Source organism: Bubalus bubalis, chromosome 8 (genome assembly GCF_019923935.1).
Source record: "Bubalus bubalis isolate 160015118507 breed Murrah chromosome 8, NDDB_SH_1, whole genome shotgun sequence".
Classification (NCBI taxonomy): domain Eukaryota; kingdom Metazoa; phylum Chordata; class Mammalia; order Artiodactyla; family Bovidae; genus Bubalus; species Bubalus bubalis.
Genome location: NC_059164.1, coordinates 117711050 through 117727704, shown reverse-complemented (window position 1 = coordinate 117727704; position 16655 = coordinate 117711050). Strand labels below are relative to the sequence as shown.

General features: G+C 40.7%; 1 protein-coding gene across 7 annotated transcripts in view; it reads left to right on the top strand.

Annotated features, from left to right (window-relative positions):
- Nucleotides 1-16655, top strand: part of LMBR1 (limb development membrane protein 1) — a 133316-nt gene that overhangs the window by 26672 nt on the left and 89989 nt on the right. For 5 of the 7 annotated variants that reach the window (XM_044947116.2, XM_006061405.4, XM_044947115.2 and 2 more), the window contains exon 4: nt 1573-1712. In XM_044947116.2, coding sequence (XP_044803051.1) covers nt 1573-1712 — 140 coding nt within the window. Of the gene's footprint in view, nt 1-1437; nt 1479-1572; nt 1713-16655 lie in introns of those variants that run through there. The other 2 variants (XM_044947118.2, XM_044947120.2) reach the window with 2 other exon arrangements.

The window sequence follows — 16655 nt, the reverse complement described above, 5'->3', positions numbered from 1 at the left end:
GGAGCCACGGTGGGCCTCTCCAGCTGGGCTGCTGGCCAGTGTGCTGAGCGTCAGGAGGTAGAGGGGCTGGGAAGGCTTCATGGGGCACGGGACGCAGAGGGGCCCTGAGGGAGAGGGCCGACTGCCCAGACACACGGAGCCTGAGAACCCGCTCCCTGTGAGGAGGGTGGGTGAGCCTGACAGTGTGTGGGCCCTGTCGTGGCCAGGGGCGCTTGGCAGGGTGGCTTGGGAGTCTTGTGCAGGACCAGAGGGCGGGGCCTGTGGGTGCGAAGGAGGGAGCAGAGGTGGCCGTCACAGACAGACGGAGGACAGAGAGGAGGTCACGGGAGGTCACCTGGGGGCAGGTGCCTGAGCTGGCAGTGCACCTGGGATGGAGATGGGGCCCCACTTTTCCCAGCAAACAGGCTGTCCATCCAGCAAAACCGCTTGGTAAGCCTACTCCTGTGCTTGAGTTGGATTGTATTTTTGACATGTATCATATGTCTACATTAAAAAGTTTATCAGTCATTTGCTAAACAGGGGAGGTTATCTTTGGCTTTTAAGTAGGAAAACACTTCTCTTGGTTGCCACAAGATGGCACTGGACTCAAAGTTAATCTGTTAGATGTGTTTGGAGCATTTAGTATGATTTTTTTTTCTTATATGTATTTTCACATACTTTCTACATTAAATTTAATGGAGTGGATATTAAATTAAAATTTCATCTCTAATTTTAGTGAGGGAGGTTCCATTTTCCTTTGTCATTTTAGTCTTCAAAAAACTTTAAAAATTAGATATTAAAATTTTAAGCATTTTGGACGAGAAAGTGAAAGCCCCTTATGGGCCCTCTCCTAGGAGTTGTTATATATTATGCTAGATTTTTTTAATGTACCTCTTTTCCTGTGTGAAAATACACATGTTGGGGGAGAGGGATGGGAGAGAGCATGGTTTATATTTATTGTCTGTGCTTTTTCAACTTTATTTTAGACATTTTCCATATTACACATTTTGAGCTATCCTATTTTAAAAAATGACAAAATCATCTTTTAAATATTGTTTAATAGTTTCCTACAATTTATTATATAGTTTATTTAACCTTTACCTATTTTAAGAGATAGTAGACCAATGGCTTTGTAAGTTTTTCTTCCAGAAATAACCATTTTAGCTTAAGTCGTTTTTCATACTGTTTTCACAAGTATTTTTTTCACCTGAAACAGCTGTGCATTGCTCTTAGCATATATTGCCAGCGTTGTTAATTAAATGCAATTGTGAAATAAATACTTAAATTTAAAAGAGGAATGAGACTACAATTTATTCTTCATAAATGTGTGAAGTATGCTGTCTCCAGTCTCTCTCTGCTTTAGGTCCACTTGGTAGACTTAAGGGTCTTTTCACAGGTGAGTTTTAGAGTTGGTCTAGTTTAACTTCTGGGACTATATGTATATCGTTTGTCTTCCAGCTGCGTGTACTCAACGAGATGCGTGTTGGCTCTGTTGGGATGTAAGCGCTGCAGAGCTGGGCCCTGCTCCCTGTGCGCCTTTTGCTGCCCCGCCTGCGCGGCCTCTGCTGACGCTGGCTCTCCCCTTCCTTCCAGGCTGTTTCTGAGCACCTTCACTCTGGCAGTGTCGGCTGGAGCGGTCTTGCTTCTACCCTTCTCGATAATCAGCAACGAAATCCTGCTTTGTTTTCCCCAAAACTACTATATTCAGTGGCTGAATGGCTCCCTGATTCATGGTTAGTATATATGTCTTAATATAATCACAATTCGTGTTTTCATTTTATACTGTACTATATTTAAAATTTTTCCCTTTCTTATTTTCCATAAAAATATGGGTCTTCCTTCAGTAAACTATTTGAGTCCTTCATAAAATCAGAAAATCAGATTTTACTTACTAGTCTGATTCTTAGTTGTGAAAAGCTTTTCTACAAGAAGCAGCATTTATACTGTGATTTTGATAAATACATTTTCATTTAATTATTTAGCAAGAGAATTTTGATTTATCTGGATATGTCAGAACTCAACCTCCATTTCAGACCTTAAAAAAAAAAAAGCTTACCATAGTTTCTACTTTATTTCTTTGCTGTTCATTTCTGTAGTCATTTCAGAATGTGTGATAGAAGGGGGAGAAACTGTTTTGTCAAGGACAGACTTCAGAATTTGTTGTTGTTGTTGTTCAGTTGGTAAGTCTTGTCTAACTCTTTGTGGCCCCATGGCCTGCAGCACACCAGTCTCTTCTGTCTTCCACTATTTCCCGGAGTTTGCTCATACTCACGTCAACTGAGTTGATGATGCCATCCAACCATTTCTTCCTTTGTTGCCCCACACTCCTGCCTTCAATCTTTCCCAGCATCAGGGTCTTTTCCAGTGAGTGAGCTCTTCTCATCAGGTGACCTAAGTGTTGGAGTTTCAGCTTCAGCCTCAGTCCTCCCTGTGAATATTCATGGCTGATCTCCTTTAGGATTGACTGGTTTGCTCTCCTTGCTGTCCAGGCGACTCAGAAGAGTCTTCTCCAGCACCACAGTTCAGAAGCATTGATTCTTTGGCAGTCAGCCTTCTATGGTCCAGCTCTCACATCCATACATGACGACTGGGAAAACCGCTTTGACTGTGTGGACCTTTGTCAGCAAAGTGATGTCTCTGCTCTTTAATATGCTGTCTAGGTTGGTCATAGCTTTCCTGCCATGGAGTGCAGTCACCGTCTACCGTGATTCTGGAGCCCAAGAAAATAAAATCTCTCACTGTTTCCACTTTTTCCCCTTCTATTTGCCACAAAGTGATGGGACCAGATGCTATGATCTTCGTTTTCTGAATGTTGAATTTTAAGCCAGCTTTTTCACTCTTCTCTTTTACCTTTATCAAAAGGCTCTTTGTTCCTCTTGGCTTTCTTCCATAAGAGTGGTATCGTCTGCATATATGAGGTTATTGTTTATTCTCCTGGCAATCTTGATTTCAGCTTGTGCTTCATCCAGAGCAGCATTTTGCATGATGTTTTCTGCATAGAAGTAAAATAAGCACGGTGACAACATACAACCTTGATGTACTCCTTTCCCAATTTTGAACCAGTCTGTTGTTTCATATCTGGCTCTAACTCTTGCCTCTTAACCTGCATATAGGTTTCTCAGGAGGTAAGTAGGTAGTCTGGTACTCCTGTCTCTTTTAGGATTTTCCCATTTTGTTGTGATCCACACAGTCAAAGGCTTTAGCATAGTCAGTGAAGCAGAAGTAGATGTTTTCCTGGAATTTCCTTGCTTTCTCTGTGATCCAGTGGATGTTGGCAATTAAGATCTCTGGTGGTTCTGCCTTTTCTAAATCCAGCTTGTATATCAGGAAGTTCTCTTTTCATGTACTGCTGAAGCCTAGCTTGAAGGATTTTGAACATTACCTTGCTAGCATGTGAAATGAACACAGTTGTATGGTAGCTCTCAGCATTCTTTGGCATTGCCCTTCTTTGGGATTGGAGTGAAAACTGAATTAAAAATTAATGTGGTTAAAAAAATAATGACTTATTTTGGCAGTGTGGTATATTGCTTTGAAGCAAAATAGATCTGAATTTCAGTCTTGGCTCTGTGATTTTCTGGAAATGTTTAGTGAGGTAGGACATTTTAATTTGTGAAATACATACAAAGATCTGACACACACATCTTTCTATGTGTTTCATTGCCTTTTGCCTACCTTTTTCGATATTGAATTATGTTATCTCTTTATGTGTGAAACGCATCAGCTGTTTATCAGATTTTTGTAAATATGTTTTTCTGGTTGTGTTTTAATTTTGCGTTTTTGGTTGCAGGATTTTTGCTTTTTATGTGGCCAGTCTTTTTCTTCCTTTGGTTTCTGTAATTGTTTTTGTATTTAGAAGATGATCTCCCTTCATGAGATGTGACAAATACTCTTTTTTTTTCTTGTTCTTTTAAAAAGTGGTTTTGTTTGCATGTAATTGTTTAATCCATTTGGAGTTCATACAGATAACTACGTTTTTTCTTACCCCTTTGTGTTTGTGTTTAAAGAAATACATACTTGCTGTAGAAAATTTGGAAAGCAAAATTTATAGTGAAGAAAATTCGTATTACAGTCTCACGGCTCAGAGAATTGCTGTCACCTAAACCCTTGAGTATTGTGTGTGTGCCTGTGGACACGTAGCTGAATAGATAATGAGATGGAACCTAATGGAATTCAATAGATGAGAAATTTCCCCTTTTAAATTTACATTTCTTTAATTACTATTGAGGGTGGGCATTTACAAAGCACATTTTTCGGTCATTTGTATTTGTTTTTTAGTAAATTGCCCCCCTGTATTTCTTGTGTCCATTTTTGCAAGTTTTTAAGTATTAACTGTCAGGTTAATTGCAAATGTTTCCTTCCCGGTTGGCCTTTGATATGCTCGTCCTGTTCTTGACAAGAAGAGTTTTGGTACCTCAGTCTATTGGGTATTTTACACTGGGCGTGTGCTTTCTGTCACACGTGAAACTGGAAACAAACGGAGTCACTGATGCCCTGAAGACCAAATGAATTCAGTGAAATTAGGACTAATTGTTAAGTGAATAAAGAGAAATTACTCCATTTTTGTTGCTTAGCAATTGAACTCAAGCAAATTAAGGTCTTTACTGACACTGACACAAAAAAGTAGGCCGTCCCCTGGGAAGTCACCGCGCAAGGTGGGAAACGGTGTGGGGGTCAGGTGCGCTGTGTTCTCAGTGGCGGGCTCAAAGATAATCTACCAGTGACTTTCCTGGTAAAGTGCTTTCAGATAATATATGATTTGCAAGTGTTTTTGGCACATGTCTGAAGCACTTGTTGAGGCTGTCCCCCTTGGCCCTCACTCTCCGTGGCGCTGCGGCTCTGGTGCGTGCGTTTTGAGGATTGGGCTCCAGGTGCTTTCCCGGAAGTGCAGTTGGTCTCAGTCCAGGCTAACCAGAATTATGAGCGAACTGGCCTTTGTTTCCAGTTTTACTAAACAGAAAATGCATGACACACTTAATGACCTTTAAATACTCTAATCATAGCTGTTTATTTATTATTTTTATGGACTGAAAGTAAGAACTATCAGTACATGATGTGCTATGTATTTATGCTGGAGTCTTAACCTTGGAAGTAAATGTATTTGTTTGTATTGGTTGCCTTTCTGATTGTAATGTAAGAGGTGTAAGCTCATTGTATTTTGTTTCTGAATCAGGGCTTAGAGAAGCACTTCCCACATAGCGGTAGCCCAGTAAACATGTGTTGTGAGTAGGCAGACTGTAAACAGTAGCTTTAACCTCCAGTGACCATGTCGGCTGAAAGCTGGGGAGCTAGAGGAGGAGCCCCTAAGTTACATCTTTGCTTCTATATACATTCTCGTGGCAGGTCTTAGGAAGTCCTAGCCACCAGCGCTGGGTGTTGTTCTCGAGGGTTTGATGAGCCTGACTTTGTTTCTGCTTCTAGTTTTTTGGTAGAGCTGCTTGCAGTGAATTTCATAAAGCTTCATATTTATCTTTCTTTACTGAATTCATAGTTATGTTTAATCTTGTAGATGACATCCAAGGAGTGTTTGTTTCCTTAGATTGTCTTGGGGTTGAAGATTCGTCAACCTTAGATATGCTTGCTCCTTTGTTTTTTAAAAATTATAAGCGTTAATGGGGCCAGACTGTCGCAGGGGAGCACCCAGGGTGTAGCTCAGTGTGAGGCTGAAGGCAGTGGTGACAGGAGTCGGGTCAGCTGTGGAGAGTACACGTCTGCGTTGCTGTGGCTGCGCGTATCCTCCGTCCCGGGCACCGTGGCCACTCTTTGATGAGCTCCCTGGGTGATGGCAGGGTGGCTCAGGGAGGAGGCTGACGGGATCTCTCAGACTAGGACCAGGCCATCTGTCCACTTTACTATGAGACTCCTCTGCTGAGGTCTCCCTTTGATGGGATGCAAATAAGTTCACATTTTTTTCCCATTCAGAGTGGGCTGTTTGCACACCTCTTCTCCAAATCTCCTTGTGACCGGGTTTCCAGTCACGCTCCTTCCAAGTCCCTGACCTTCCAGCTGAGCCACAGGCCAGTGTGAATGTGTAATTATGTGAGCAAAGTGAGCGGTCAGGTGCACTGCCCAGAGTCCTATCCACTGGGAGGATTCCCCATCACTGCTGGCCTTTGTAGATGTCCCAGGGAGGGCTGTCCCCCTTCCTCTCTGGGGGCAGTGTCTGCTTGGCAGACCCGTCTGTGAGCCAGGCCCCATCTTCTCTTCCTCTGCCAGCTGATCAGAAGGAATGCCCACCGGGGCACAGGTACAGTCCAGCTAGGGGGAGATGTGGGGACCGTGGGCGTTGGGGCCACTTCCGTGTGACTCACTCGTGCCTTCAGGGCCTGCTCAGGCACACTCTCCACTTGCATCTGGGGTTGGGGTGTGGCTGTGCACGTCCACTTTATGGCTTGGCACACCCACCAGTTCCTGATGTCCCACTTAGGTTGCATGGTGACTTGGTGACCCACAGTTAAGTGTTCAGTCTCTACTAAGCCTGACAGCAAGCCAGTAACTTTCTCAGAGGGAAGGTAGTAGTTACCTGCAGGGGGATGGCGGGACTTTGTTCCAAAATCCCAAGGGCCTTTGCTGTGATTCTCCTCCAGGGTCTGTCATGGGCTCTGAACAGCATCCTCTCTGCTGCCGACTCTTCCAGCACCATTAGATCTGCTGGGTCGTAAGGCCAAGGGCAAAGCAGCCTGCAGAGCTGCCTGGGCCTGCTACAGAGCCTTCTCTTGTTTTGAGCCCTGCTCAAAACCAGCGGCTTTCTGTATCACTCAGCAATGGGCCAGAGCGGCGCACCCGTGTGAGGAGCATGTTCCTTTTCCAAATCCCAAGAAGGCCCCGAGCAGTGCGCCTCTGCTTGGTGTAGGAGAGGCCAGGTGCCACAGCCCAGAGGGGCTGTGACCCAGACCGCTGGGCCCTGGAGTGTCTTCCGACAGGTGGAGTCGCTGCTGCCGCTTGCTCGCTGGGTCTGACTAGCACTTTCATCCGTGTAGTGGAGCAGGCTGCAGTCCCCTGGGAGGGAACGGTGATGGAGATCCCTCACTCTCAGCTGTGACATAGGGCCGGGAGGACCTGGGCCCCGAAGTCAGGACAGTGAAGATGACTTGTTTGCTTTACCAGCCGAAAGCAGACTGCTTCCGGCGGGCCTCATGGGTGGGCTTTCCCAGGTGGCCCCAGTAGTGAAGAACCCGCCTGCCAGTGCAGGCCTCATGGCCAGGGGTGGAGGAAAAAAGCTTTTGTCACATCGGTAGGCATACCAGGTACCAGGACATGTGTTCATTTGCCCTCACAGTGAAGCCGTGTCTGCCGCAGCAGCGTCACCGTAGCACCCCCTGGTTGACAGTCGCTCTCTGGTTAAGCTGCTAAGAGCCTACAGTCATTCTCCAGGGTCCCTCTTGGGGATGTGAGAGTCAGCCCCCTCTCATTCCCCACCTTACCTTCAGGAATGTGGGGTTTCTTGTGGGTTATGGTTTCTGGGTTAGAGGTGGTTCTAGTGGCTTCTGCTTGGCCTTTCTCACTGTGATAGCTCTTATTCTGCAGGTCAGGGAACTGTGTGGGGATTCTGCCTGCATTTGAGCACGTCCGTTCCGGTTAGGCATTTCAGACCTGGGGAAAGAACTGCAGCACAGGTTCAGGGACCCACGGAGACGTGTGCAGCCTGAGCTAAACTCCCTTGACCCCCTGACCTCCACAGGCCCCTGCTCTGACCTGGGTGATATTTTGGGTCCCCTGGAGGTAGTGTCATTTCAGAGTCAGAGTCAGTAGTCCCCGAATGTCTTGATGATTTCTCTTACCCCAGGGCAGTGATGGTATCCGTGTTCCTGTGCTAATCATTTGCTGTCTTGTGGCATTTATGGGGTTTTCTTGAATTATTTTTTGTCTTTTTTGTTAAATGTTTTATAAATTTATGCTAAATTCTTTGAGGCCTGGGAACATGTCTTAAATTCTCTTACTCTCCCATGAGGCACCTGTCCCGGTTCTTGCACAGGGACAAGTAAAGACTCATTGATTGGATGAGTAACAGTTATTAATTGTATTATTAGGAGTACTTTGCTAGAGTGGACTTAATTTGAAAATAAACTTAACGGCTTATTCTGAATAATTATCAGTATGGGATGATTGTGCCTTTAATGTGTAAATCACATGAGGATTAGAGGCTAACATATGTGTTGGCAGTGCTTTGATATCTAAATGTACTCAGTTTAGCTTGAATACAGGGTTGGATCTTGGACATGTGTTTGAAATGTTTCATGTTAACTGTATTACCTTGGAATTACAGGGTTCTGGGCCAAATTCAGTGACATGAATAAATAGAACATTAAACTTAGTTCTAAATTGCTATCTTTCAGTAAGATGTAGCTGTGTCTACAATGAGAAAATTATTAAAACATTTTCTTCAAAAACATAATATAGAAATGATATTGGAGCTGGACTGGGTCAGGTTGATAGTCTCCTGCTCACTGATGCTTTTAGCTGGGGCTCTTTGTCACTGTCAGCTGGGTGCTGAGAGAGATGGGGTTCATTGTTCCCTTGGTGTAGGCCATGACATGCCAGTGATTGTAGTTTATTATAGGATGGTACAGAAGGGACCGAGAGGACAAGTTAAAATGGTAGCTACAATTGTATTTTTATTTCTAATTTATTATTACAATTAAAATAGTGAAAGAATAAAAATAGAAGAAAGTGTCCATTGTATTCACTTTCTGTATCTTCACTATTAGAAAGTAAGTGGAGAAGCATGGAATTCTCCAGATGAACCACCACCCAGCTGCTTAGTGGCTCTCCCTTCTTGAGTGAGGAGAGTGCTTTGGGACTGGGGGAAGGTCATTGCCCAGCGTTGTAAACACACTAAATGCCACTGAAGTATCCACTTCAAACTGATACACTCATGCATGTGGATTTAAAATGAAAATGAAACTTTCATAAACCTTTGGATATAATCATGTTATAACCTTAAATTAAATAAGGAAATAATTCTTCAGTTTTTGAGGTATTTTCTCTCAGCTAAGCTATCTATGCTCACTTATGACCAGACAGAGATACACATTTGTAATATGATTGACCATTTTAAGATTCAGCCTGTTGAAAGATAACGACAGTGAAACTGGCTTGACTTTGCAGGATATGTGTGCCTTATTTTGATTTGTCAGCAAGAAGAGCCAGTATGATATTTTGGCCATGATGCAAGGACAGCCCCAAATCCATCTTTGTTTTATACATTTTCAAGACCCGTAGGTCAAAAAATTCAAACTTTTAGATTATAATCAATTAAACTTAAAAAGGAAAAATAGGTATCATGTTTATTTATGTATAAACATTAAATCAAAAGTCAGTTCTTACTAAATTTTAAGGTATCATTTTTAAATAAATATTACTAACAATTTCTAGTTAATTGGTCTCAATAATTCAGTCATTTATTATAATGTGCATTATTCTAGTTGTATAGTTACTTGATATTTATTATTTATAATGGTGAAAATAAAAAGCAATCTAAGTAGGAAATTTGCTTAAATTTTGGTAGATCCAAGCAGTGGAGTGCTTTTTTTTTTACCATTATAGATGATGATGTAGATGAATATGTGTTTATATAGAAAGATGTTGAAAAAAAGTTTTTCTTTGAGTGGTAGGATTATATAATATAGAAAATTTATGTTTTATAAAAAATTTTGTTTTGGTGTTTGCATTTATAATATTTCTACAGTAGATGTGTATTGCTTTTTTAATTTTAAAAACAGTTAAAATGTTTCACAGCTTGTTGCTAAATTTGTTCTTTTTGTTTTGTTTTCCAAGTACAGAAGCAAAAGCTATACTTGTGAGGTTCTCACAACACTCACTATTCAAGAGCAAACTTGTAGTCTTTCCTTTAAAGCTTATGCTTTCTTAGAATTTTTTTCATTATATGTCACTTTTTGGTAGTTGGATTAGATCTTCAATTCCAGTGAAATATGGTTTTAACTTTGTTTTACCGCTTTGGAAATTATTGAATATGGCTGAACTTGAATTAATTTTCTAATTTAAATGAATGAAGTTTTTTGTCTGTGTGATAAAAAGTGATAGATTTCTTTTGCTTCATAGTGTTATATTTTGTATTGAAATATTTTGTGACTCCAGCAGATGGAGCTAGAAGGTAATGTATCCGTTGGTGATCTGGAAGTTCAGTTTGGCTGGATTGAGTTTTGAACTAAGTATTCTGGAATTGTTAAATAGCTTTTGTTTGTTTAGATACCTCTTTGGGGGATAGACATTGAATATCTTTCAAAAAGTTGTCATTGCAACTGATTTAGATAAACTGCAAGTTTTCTGAATTTTTAGGGTTCTACTGTGTTGGAGCATATGATTTTAGTTTTCTGAAGTAGAGAAATTTAGCTAACATTTTTTCTTTTACAAATTGATAAGTGATAATATATAATACAATAAAGGTGGTGGTGGTAGTATGTTATGTGTATTAGCCCTAATTTTTAATTTAAGAACATTTTATCAAAATTATACCATATTCTTAAGAGATGTTTATGTGTGTCTGATATATGTTTGCAGATTGCTGAAAACTTGTTAAGTTTTCAGTTCAGTTCAGTCGCTCAGTCGTGTCCGACTCTTTGCGACCCCATGTTAAGTTTTACAGTTTTCAAAAATAAAATGACAACTTATAGTGTATGGTAGCTTTATTATTTTTCTAATTAAATATTCTCATAGTAACTTTAACTTTCTTATATGTTGCAAATTTGATAATTAAATTAGCATGAGCTGAGTCTGAAGCTTTCACATTTATTCTGGTTAATAAATTTAATTTTTTGCATTTAATTATTTAGATTTTTTAAAAAGCTGGTTATTTACATAGGTGATTATACTGTTACCTAGAATATTACCATCAACTCTCAAATTCTTTTTGTTAACTGAATTTTTCTTACAAAAATAAACGTGGTAGAGGTTATATCTCTTTTTGCAGTTGGGGTTGGTAGAACCATCAGCAGTAATGTTGACTTTCCTGGAAAGAGGGAAGTGGGGGAAAATTTTAAAAATTAAATTATATGTGTTATAGTAATATATAAAGTTCAGTACATAAAAGAAGACACCAATTTCATTACAAACTTAAATGAATTGTTATTCAGAATCTTTGTGATCATCCTGTTTTCTTCACTTATTGATAAAGATTTCTTTATTTAGATTTTCATGACTATCTTCATTTTAAGTTAGAATAGATATTTTTCCGGATTTGTGATCTTTAGCCTAAGGCAGACTTTCATTTTTCAACTTTTGATTTCTAGAGAAGAATTTGAATTTGTGTTTTTCACTACATGAAAGGGACACATAATGATCAGAAGGATAAATTCTAGAAGTATATATATACTTTTTATATTTAGAAATCAGCAATAATGATGTCTCCTTTATAACATGGAAGATAATTGTTTCAAATTACAAAGCCTAAATAAAATTTTCTCCCTGATTATAAAAGTATAGTGAAGCATTCAGGGTTTATACTCATGGTTGAAACTATTTGAGTGCAACCTCTGAAGCTGCTGCCACTCCATAATTTCTGATTTTGCAGAGGGTAGAATGTGAATTGTGCTTAGCAAGGGCTAGAAAGTAAGTAGACTGAGATCTGTGACTGATTGGGGGCCCAGCTAGCACCTGCATCTCAATTAAGCTTTGCTGCTCTCTGCCCTTCTTAGGCATTTTTGTGGGGAAGTTATTCGATACAGTGGTGTGGAGGATTTTGAGTTTCACAAAGGAATTTAAATATGATTTTTAAGGGTCTTTATATGCCCCTTATAGAAGGCTTAGAATGTGTAGGCCAGTGGGAAGAAAAAAATCATCCATAATTCTACTGTGTACACATTGTTAATAATTTGGTATATTTCTTTGCAGTTTATTTTCTGAGCCTGTTTTTTTGTCATTGTTGTTTTCATGTACTTTTAATGCCATATTAGAATACAGAGTATTGTTGTGTAAGCTTTTTTTGGTGTAATTAATGAGAATTGTTCTTTAAGGAAAGGATTGAGAGCTGCGACCCCATGGACTGTGGCCTGCCAGACTCCCCTGTCCATGGGATTCTCCAGGCAAGAATACTGGAGTGGGTTGCCTGCCCTCCTCCAGGGGATCTTCCCCACCCAGGGATTGAACTTGCATCTCTTATGTCTCCTGCATTGGCAGATGGGGTTTTTTTTTTAACCACTGGCACCACCTATCTGGCCTAATTGCTGATGTGCTTTGGAATTTTCAGGATTTTGGACCAATTGCATTATGTTGAGATAGGGCGGGAGAGGCACTGATGATAATTTAGCATTTTGGTATGTTATTTCTCTTCTGTTGTTCATGAGTGCTCTGTGAGTTATGTTTTAGCCCAATTTATACATGAACTAGGATGGCAGAGTTCAAGTCCCTTTTCTAGGTCTTGTATAGCTGGTAGATGCAATCCCAGGCTGGTCAGACATAAAGTGCCCCTCACTTAGACATCTGCTGCCAGGCCTGGGAAGGCCTTAAACCATGAGCTGTGTGACTCTCTTGTTGTGCTCTAAGTGCACAGAGTCTGTTCAGCATTTTACTGAAGTCCGATTTGTTAAAGACTTTCTGTATTTGAAAGACATATTGGTATCTTTAGGCTTGGATGTACGAAAGTGTTCTGTTTTAGTGTTTTCCAAACTGGTCAAAAGCTCAGCTAAGCATTTTGTTTTACTGAGATGGATAGAATTAACGGGCTGTCATATTCTCAGCTTAAACATGGCCCTTAAGAAAATCGTGTGAAACAGATGTTCTCTTTTTGGCAGACCAGACAGGGCCCTCATGATCTCATGAGCCCTTAGAATCTCAAGAGCTGAAGTGAAGGTTTTCCCAGATAGTATATTTATTGGAGGCTCTGGGGAAGAATTTGCTTCCAGGTTCATTCAAGTCGTGGAGTTTAGTTCTTCACTTGTGGGCCTGCGGCTGCCCCCTTCCCTGCTAGCTGTTGGCCAGGTGCCTTCTGCCCTGTAGGTCACCTGCCTCTTTTCTCAGGCTTTCCATGTGATAGCCCCCGCCCCCATCCGCAGCAAAGCTGTGTCAAGTTCTTCCCTGACTTACCCTTCTGCTGCATTCCTGACTCCTCTGAGAGAACGTTCTCTGCTTTTAAACACTCCTTTGGTTAGGTTGTACCCACCTGGCCTATCCAAGATGGTTTCCCTGTCTCTCTTTATTAAAGTCCACAGCCTTAATTGTATCTGCAACATTCTTGTCTCCATGTGTATTGGGTTGAAAGTGTTTCCCCCAAGTTCACGTCTGCTTAGAACCTCAGAACATAACCTTATTTGGAAATAATATCCTTGCTGATATAATTAGTAAATTAAGGCCATGATGAATTAGGGTGGGCCCTAGTCCAATAACTAGTGTCCTTACAAGAAGATAAAACAGAGACTTGCACAATGGGCAGAATGTGAAGAAGACAAAGGCCGAGGCTGGAGCGGTGCGTCTGCGAGGCCAGGAGTACGCCACCTCTAAGGAAAGGGTCTTCCTAGAAGCTCTGCAAGGAGTGTGGTCCTCCTGACACCTTGATTTTGGACCTCTAGCCTCCACAACGGTTGGAGAATAAATTCTCGTTGTTTGAAGCTGTCCCGTTTGTGGGACTTTGTTACAGAAGCCCTAAAAACAAATATACCGTGTAGCATATTCACTAATAATACTGGATAACAGCTCCAGGGATTAAGGCGTGAATATCTTTGGGGATTTGCTCTGCCTCCCATGAGCCTACAGCTGAGTACAAAGCAGGAAAATACAACCCATAATGAAGAGAGAAGTCAGTCAGAACTTGGAATTGACACAGATTCAAAATTAGTAAATAAGAACACTGAAACATTTCTTGTAACTCTGTTTCATTTGTTCCAGGAACTGGAGGAAAGACTGAACTTATTGAGACATGAAAGATGTAAAAAATAACCAAATAAACTTCTAGAGATGAAACCTGTAATATCTGACATGAAATGTAGTGGATAGGATAAAAGCAGATTAGATATTACAGAAGAGATCAGTGGATTCTAAGACATAGCAATAGAAAACTGTCTAAAAAAGAAACAGAAAAAAAAAATGACTGATATAATTGATGTTCCTGGAGGAGAGAGGGTTAAGAAAAATATTTGAAAAACTAATGGCAGAAAAATTTCATGATTAGATAAAAACTGCAAGCCCTCTTATTCAAAAGCTCAACTTGTCCCGGTTACAAGAGACCTGTCAAGATACATCATCAGATTGGTCAAAACAAGTGATAAGGAGAAATCAGAGAAAAAGATATAAAATACAGAGGAACAGTGATGGGGATCACAGTGTCTCTCTTGTGGGAAAAAATGCAAGACAGAAGACAGAGCAGCAATGTCTCCTGAGCACTGAGAGAAGAAAGCCCTGCCAGCCTGGTGTATATCCAGGGAAGATGTTTTTCCAAACAGAGTCAAAATAAAGACAGTCTCAGATGAGACTGGTTAAATGCAAGAGAGTTCCAGAAAAACATCTATTTCTGCTTTATTGACTATGCCAAAGCCTTTGACTGTGTGGATCACAATAAACTGTGGAAAATTCTGAAAGAGATGGGAATACCAGACCATCTGACCTGCCTCTTGAGAAACCTATATGCAGGTCAGGAAGCAACAGTTAGAACTGGACACGGAACAACAGACTGGTTCCAAATAGGAAAAGGAGTATGTCAAGGCTGTATACGGTCACCCTGCTTATTTAACTTCTATGCAGAGTGCATCATGAGAAAGGCTGGGCTGGAAGAAGCACAAGCTGGAATCAAGATTGCCGGGAGAAATATCAGTAACCTCAGATATGCAGACGACACCATCCGTATGGCAGAAAGTGAAGAGGAACTAAAAAGCCTCTTGATGAAAGTGAAAGTGGAGAGTGAAAAAGTTGGCTTAAAGCTCAACATTCAGAAAACGAAGATCATGGCATCCGGTCCCATCACTTCATGGGAAATAGATGAGGAAACAGTGTCAGACTTTATTTTTCTGGGCTCCAAAATCACTGCAGATGGTGACTGCAGCCATGAAATTAAAAGACGCTTACTCCTTGGAAGGAAAGTTGTGACCAACCTAGACAGCATATTGAAAAGCAGAGATATTACTTTGCCAACAAAGGTCTGTCTAGTCAAGGCTATGGTTTTCCCAGTGGTCATGTATGGATGTGAGAGTTGGACTATAAAGAAAGTTGAGCACCGAAGAATTGATGCTTTTGAACTGTGGTGTTGGAGAAGACTCTTGAGAGTCCCTTGGACTGCAAGGAGATCCAACCAGTCCATTCTGAAGGAGATCAGTCCTGGGTGTTCATTGGAAGGACTGATGCTGCAGCTGAAATCCAGTACTTTGGCCACCTCATGCGAAGAGTTGACTCATTGGAAAAGACCCTGATGCTGGGAGGGATTGGGGGCAGGAGGAGAAGGGGACGACAGAGGATGAGATGGCTGGATGGCATCACTGACTCGATGGACGTGAGTTTGAGTGAACTCTGGGAGTTGGTGATGCACGGGGAGGCCTGGCGTGCTGTGATTCATGGGGTCACAAAGAGTTGGACACAACTGAGCGACTGAACTGAACGACAATAAAATTAAATGGGAAATCAGTGACAGCAACATTTGGTAACTAAATAGCATCCTTCACAGTAACTCAAAGAATAAAAGGGAAATTTGAATGTACTTTGAACTCAATGAAAATGAAAGTAAAGCATTCCAGAATTTATGATACAAAGATACCTGTTCTTAGAAAATGAAATAAAGGTCTCGTACAGTGTCCACCATAAGAAACTAGGAAAAGGAGAGCAAATGAATCCCAAAGTAAGGGGGTGGGAAATAAAAAATATGGGAGGAGAAATGAACAAAGCAGAGAACAGAAAGCATAGAGAAAATCAGTGAGCAGGTCAGTGATGTTGAGAAAGATGTAGCTAGATCAGAAAAGCAGATACCAGTTATCAGTATCAGGATATCACTACAGATTCTACAGCTGTTAAAAACATAATTCGTGTGTATTATGAATATCTTTACGTCAACAAATTCAACAACTTAGAGAAATGGAAAAATTCCTTGAAAGGCAAAAACTACTGAAACATTCTCAGGCATTGTGGGAATGTTTCAAACATTCTTACAAACAAAACTCTAGGCTAAGAAGACTTCATTGGTAGTCCTCCCAAGTATTTAAGGAAGAAATAATGCCAATTGTACACAGACTTTTTAAGGAAATTGAAAATGAGATAATACTTCCCAACTCTGAGGCCAGCATTACCCTGATACCAAAGCAAAACCAAATAGACATATGTGAAAACTATAGGTGAATATCCCTCATGAACATAGATGTATAAATTTTAAACATAATTTTAGCAAATATAACAATATATAAAAAGGATAATATATCATGACTTTTGACGAAAGCAGTGGATTTAATTTACCATATGTGCATACTAAACCAGGAAATTCATATGGTCACCACAATATATGCAGAATTCAGTGTCCATTCCTGATAAAATCTCTCATCAAGTTAGGCATGAAAGGGAATTTCCTCATCTTAATAAAGAGCGTGTGAAAATCCTAACATCATACTTAATAGTGGAAGGCTGAATGCTTTTTACCTGAGCTTCCCCTCTCACTACTTCTGTTCTGGCGGTTTTTAAAGAATAAATGAGATTGCAAAGAAAAAAGTAAAACTGTAATAACAGATGACATGACTATTGAAATTCTGATGGAA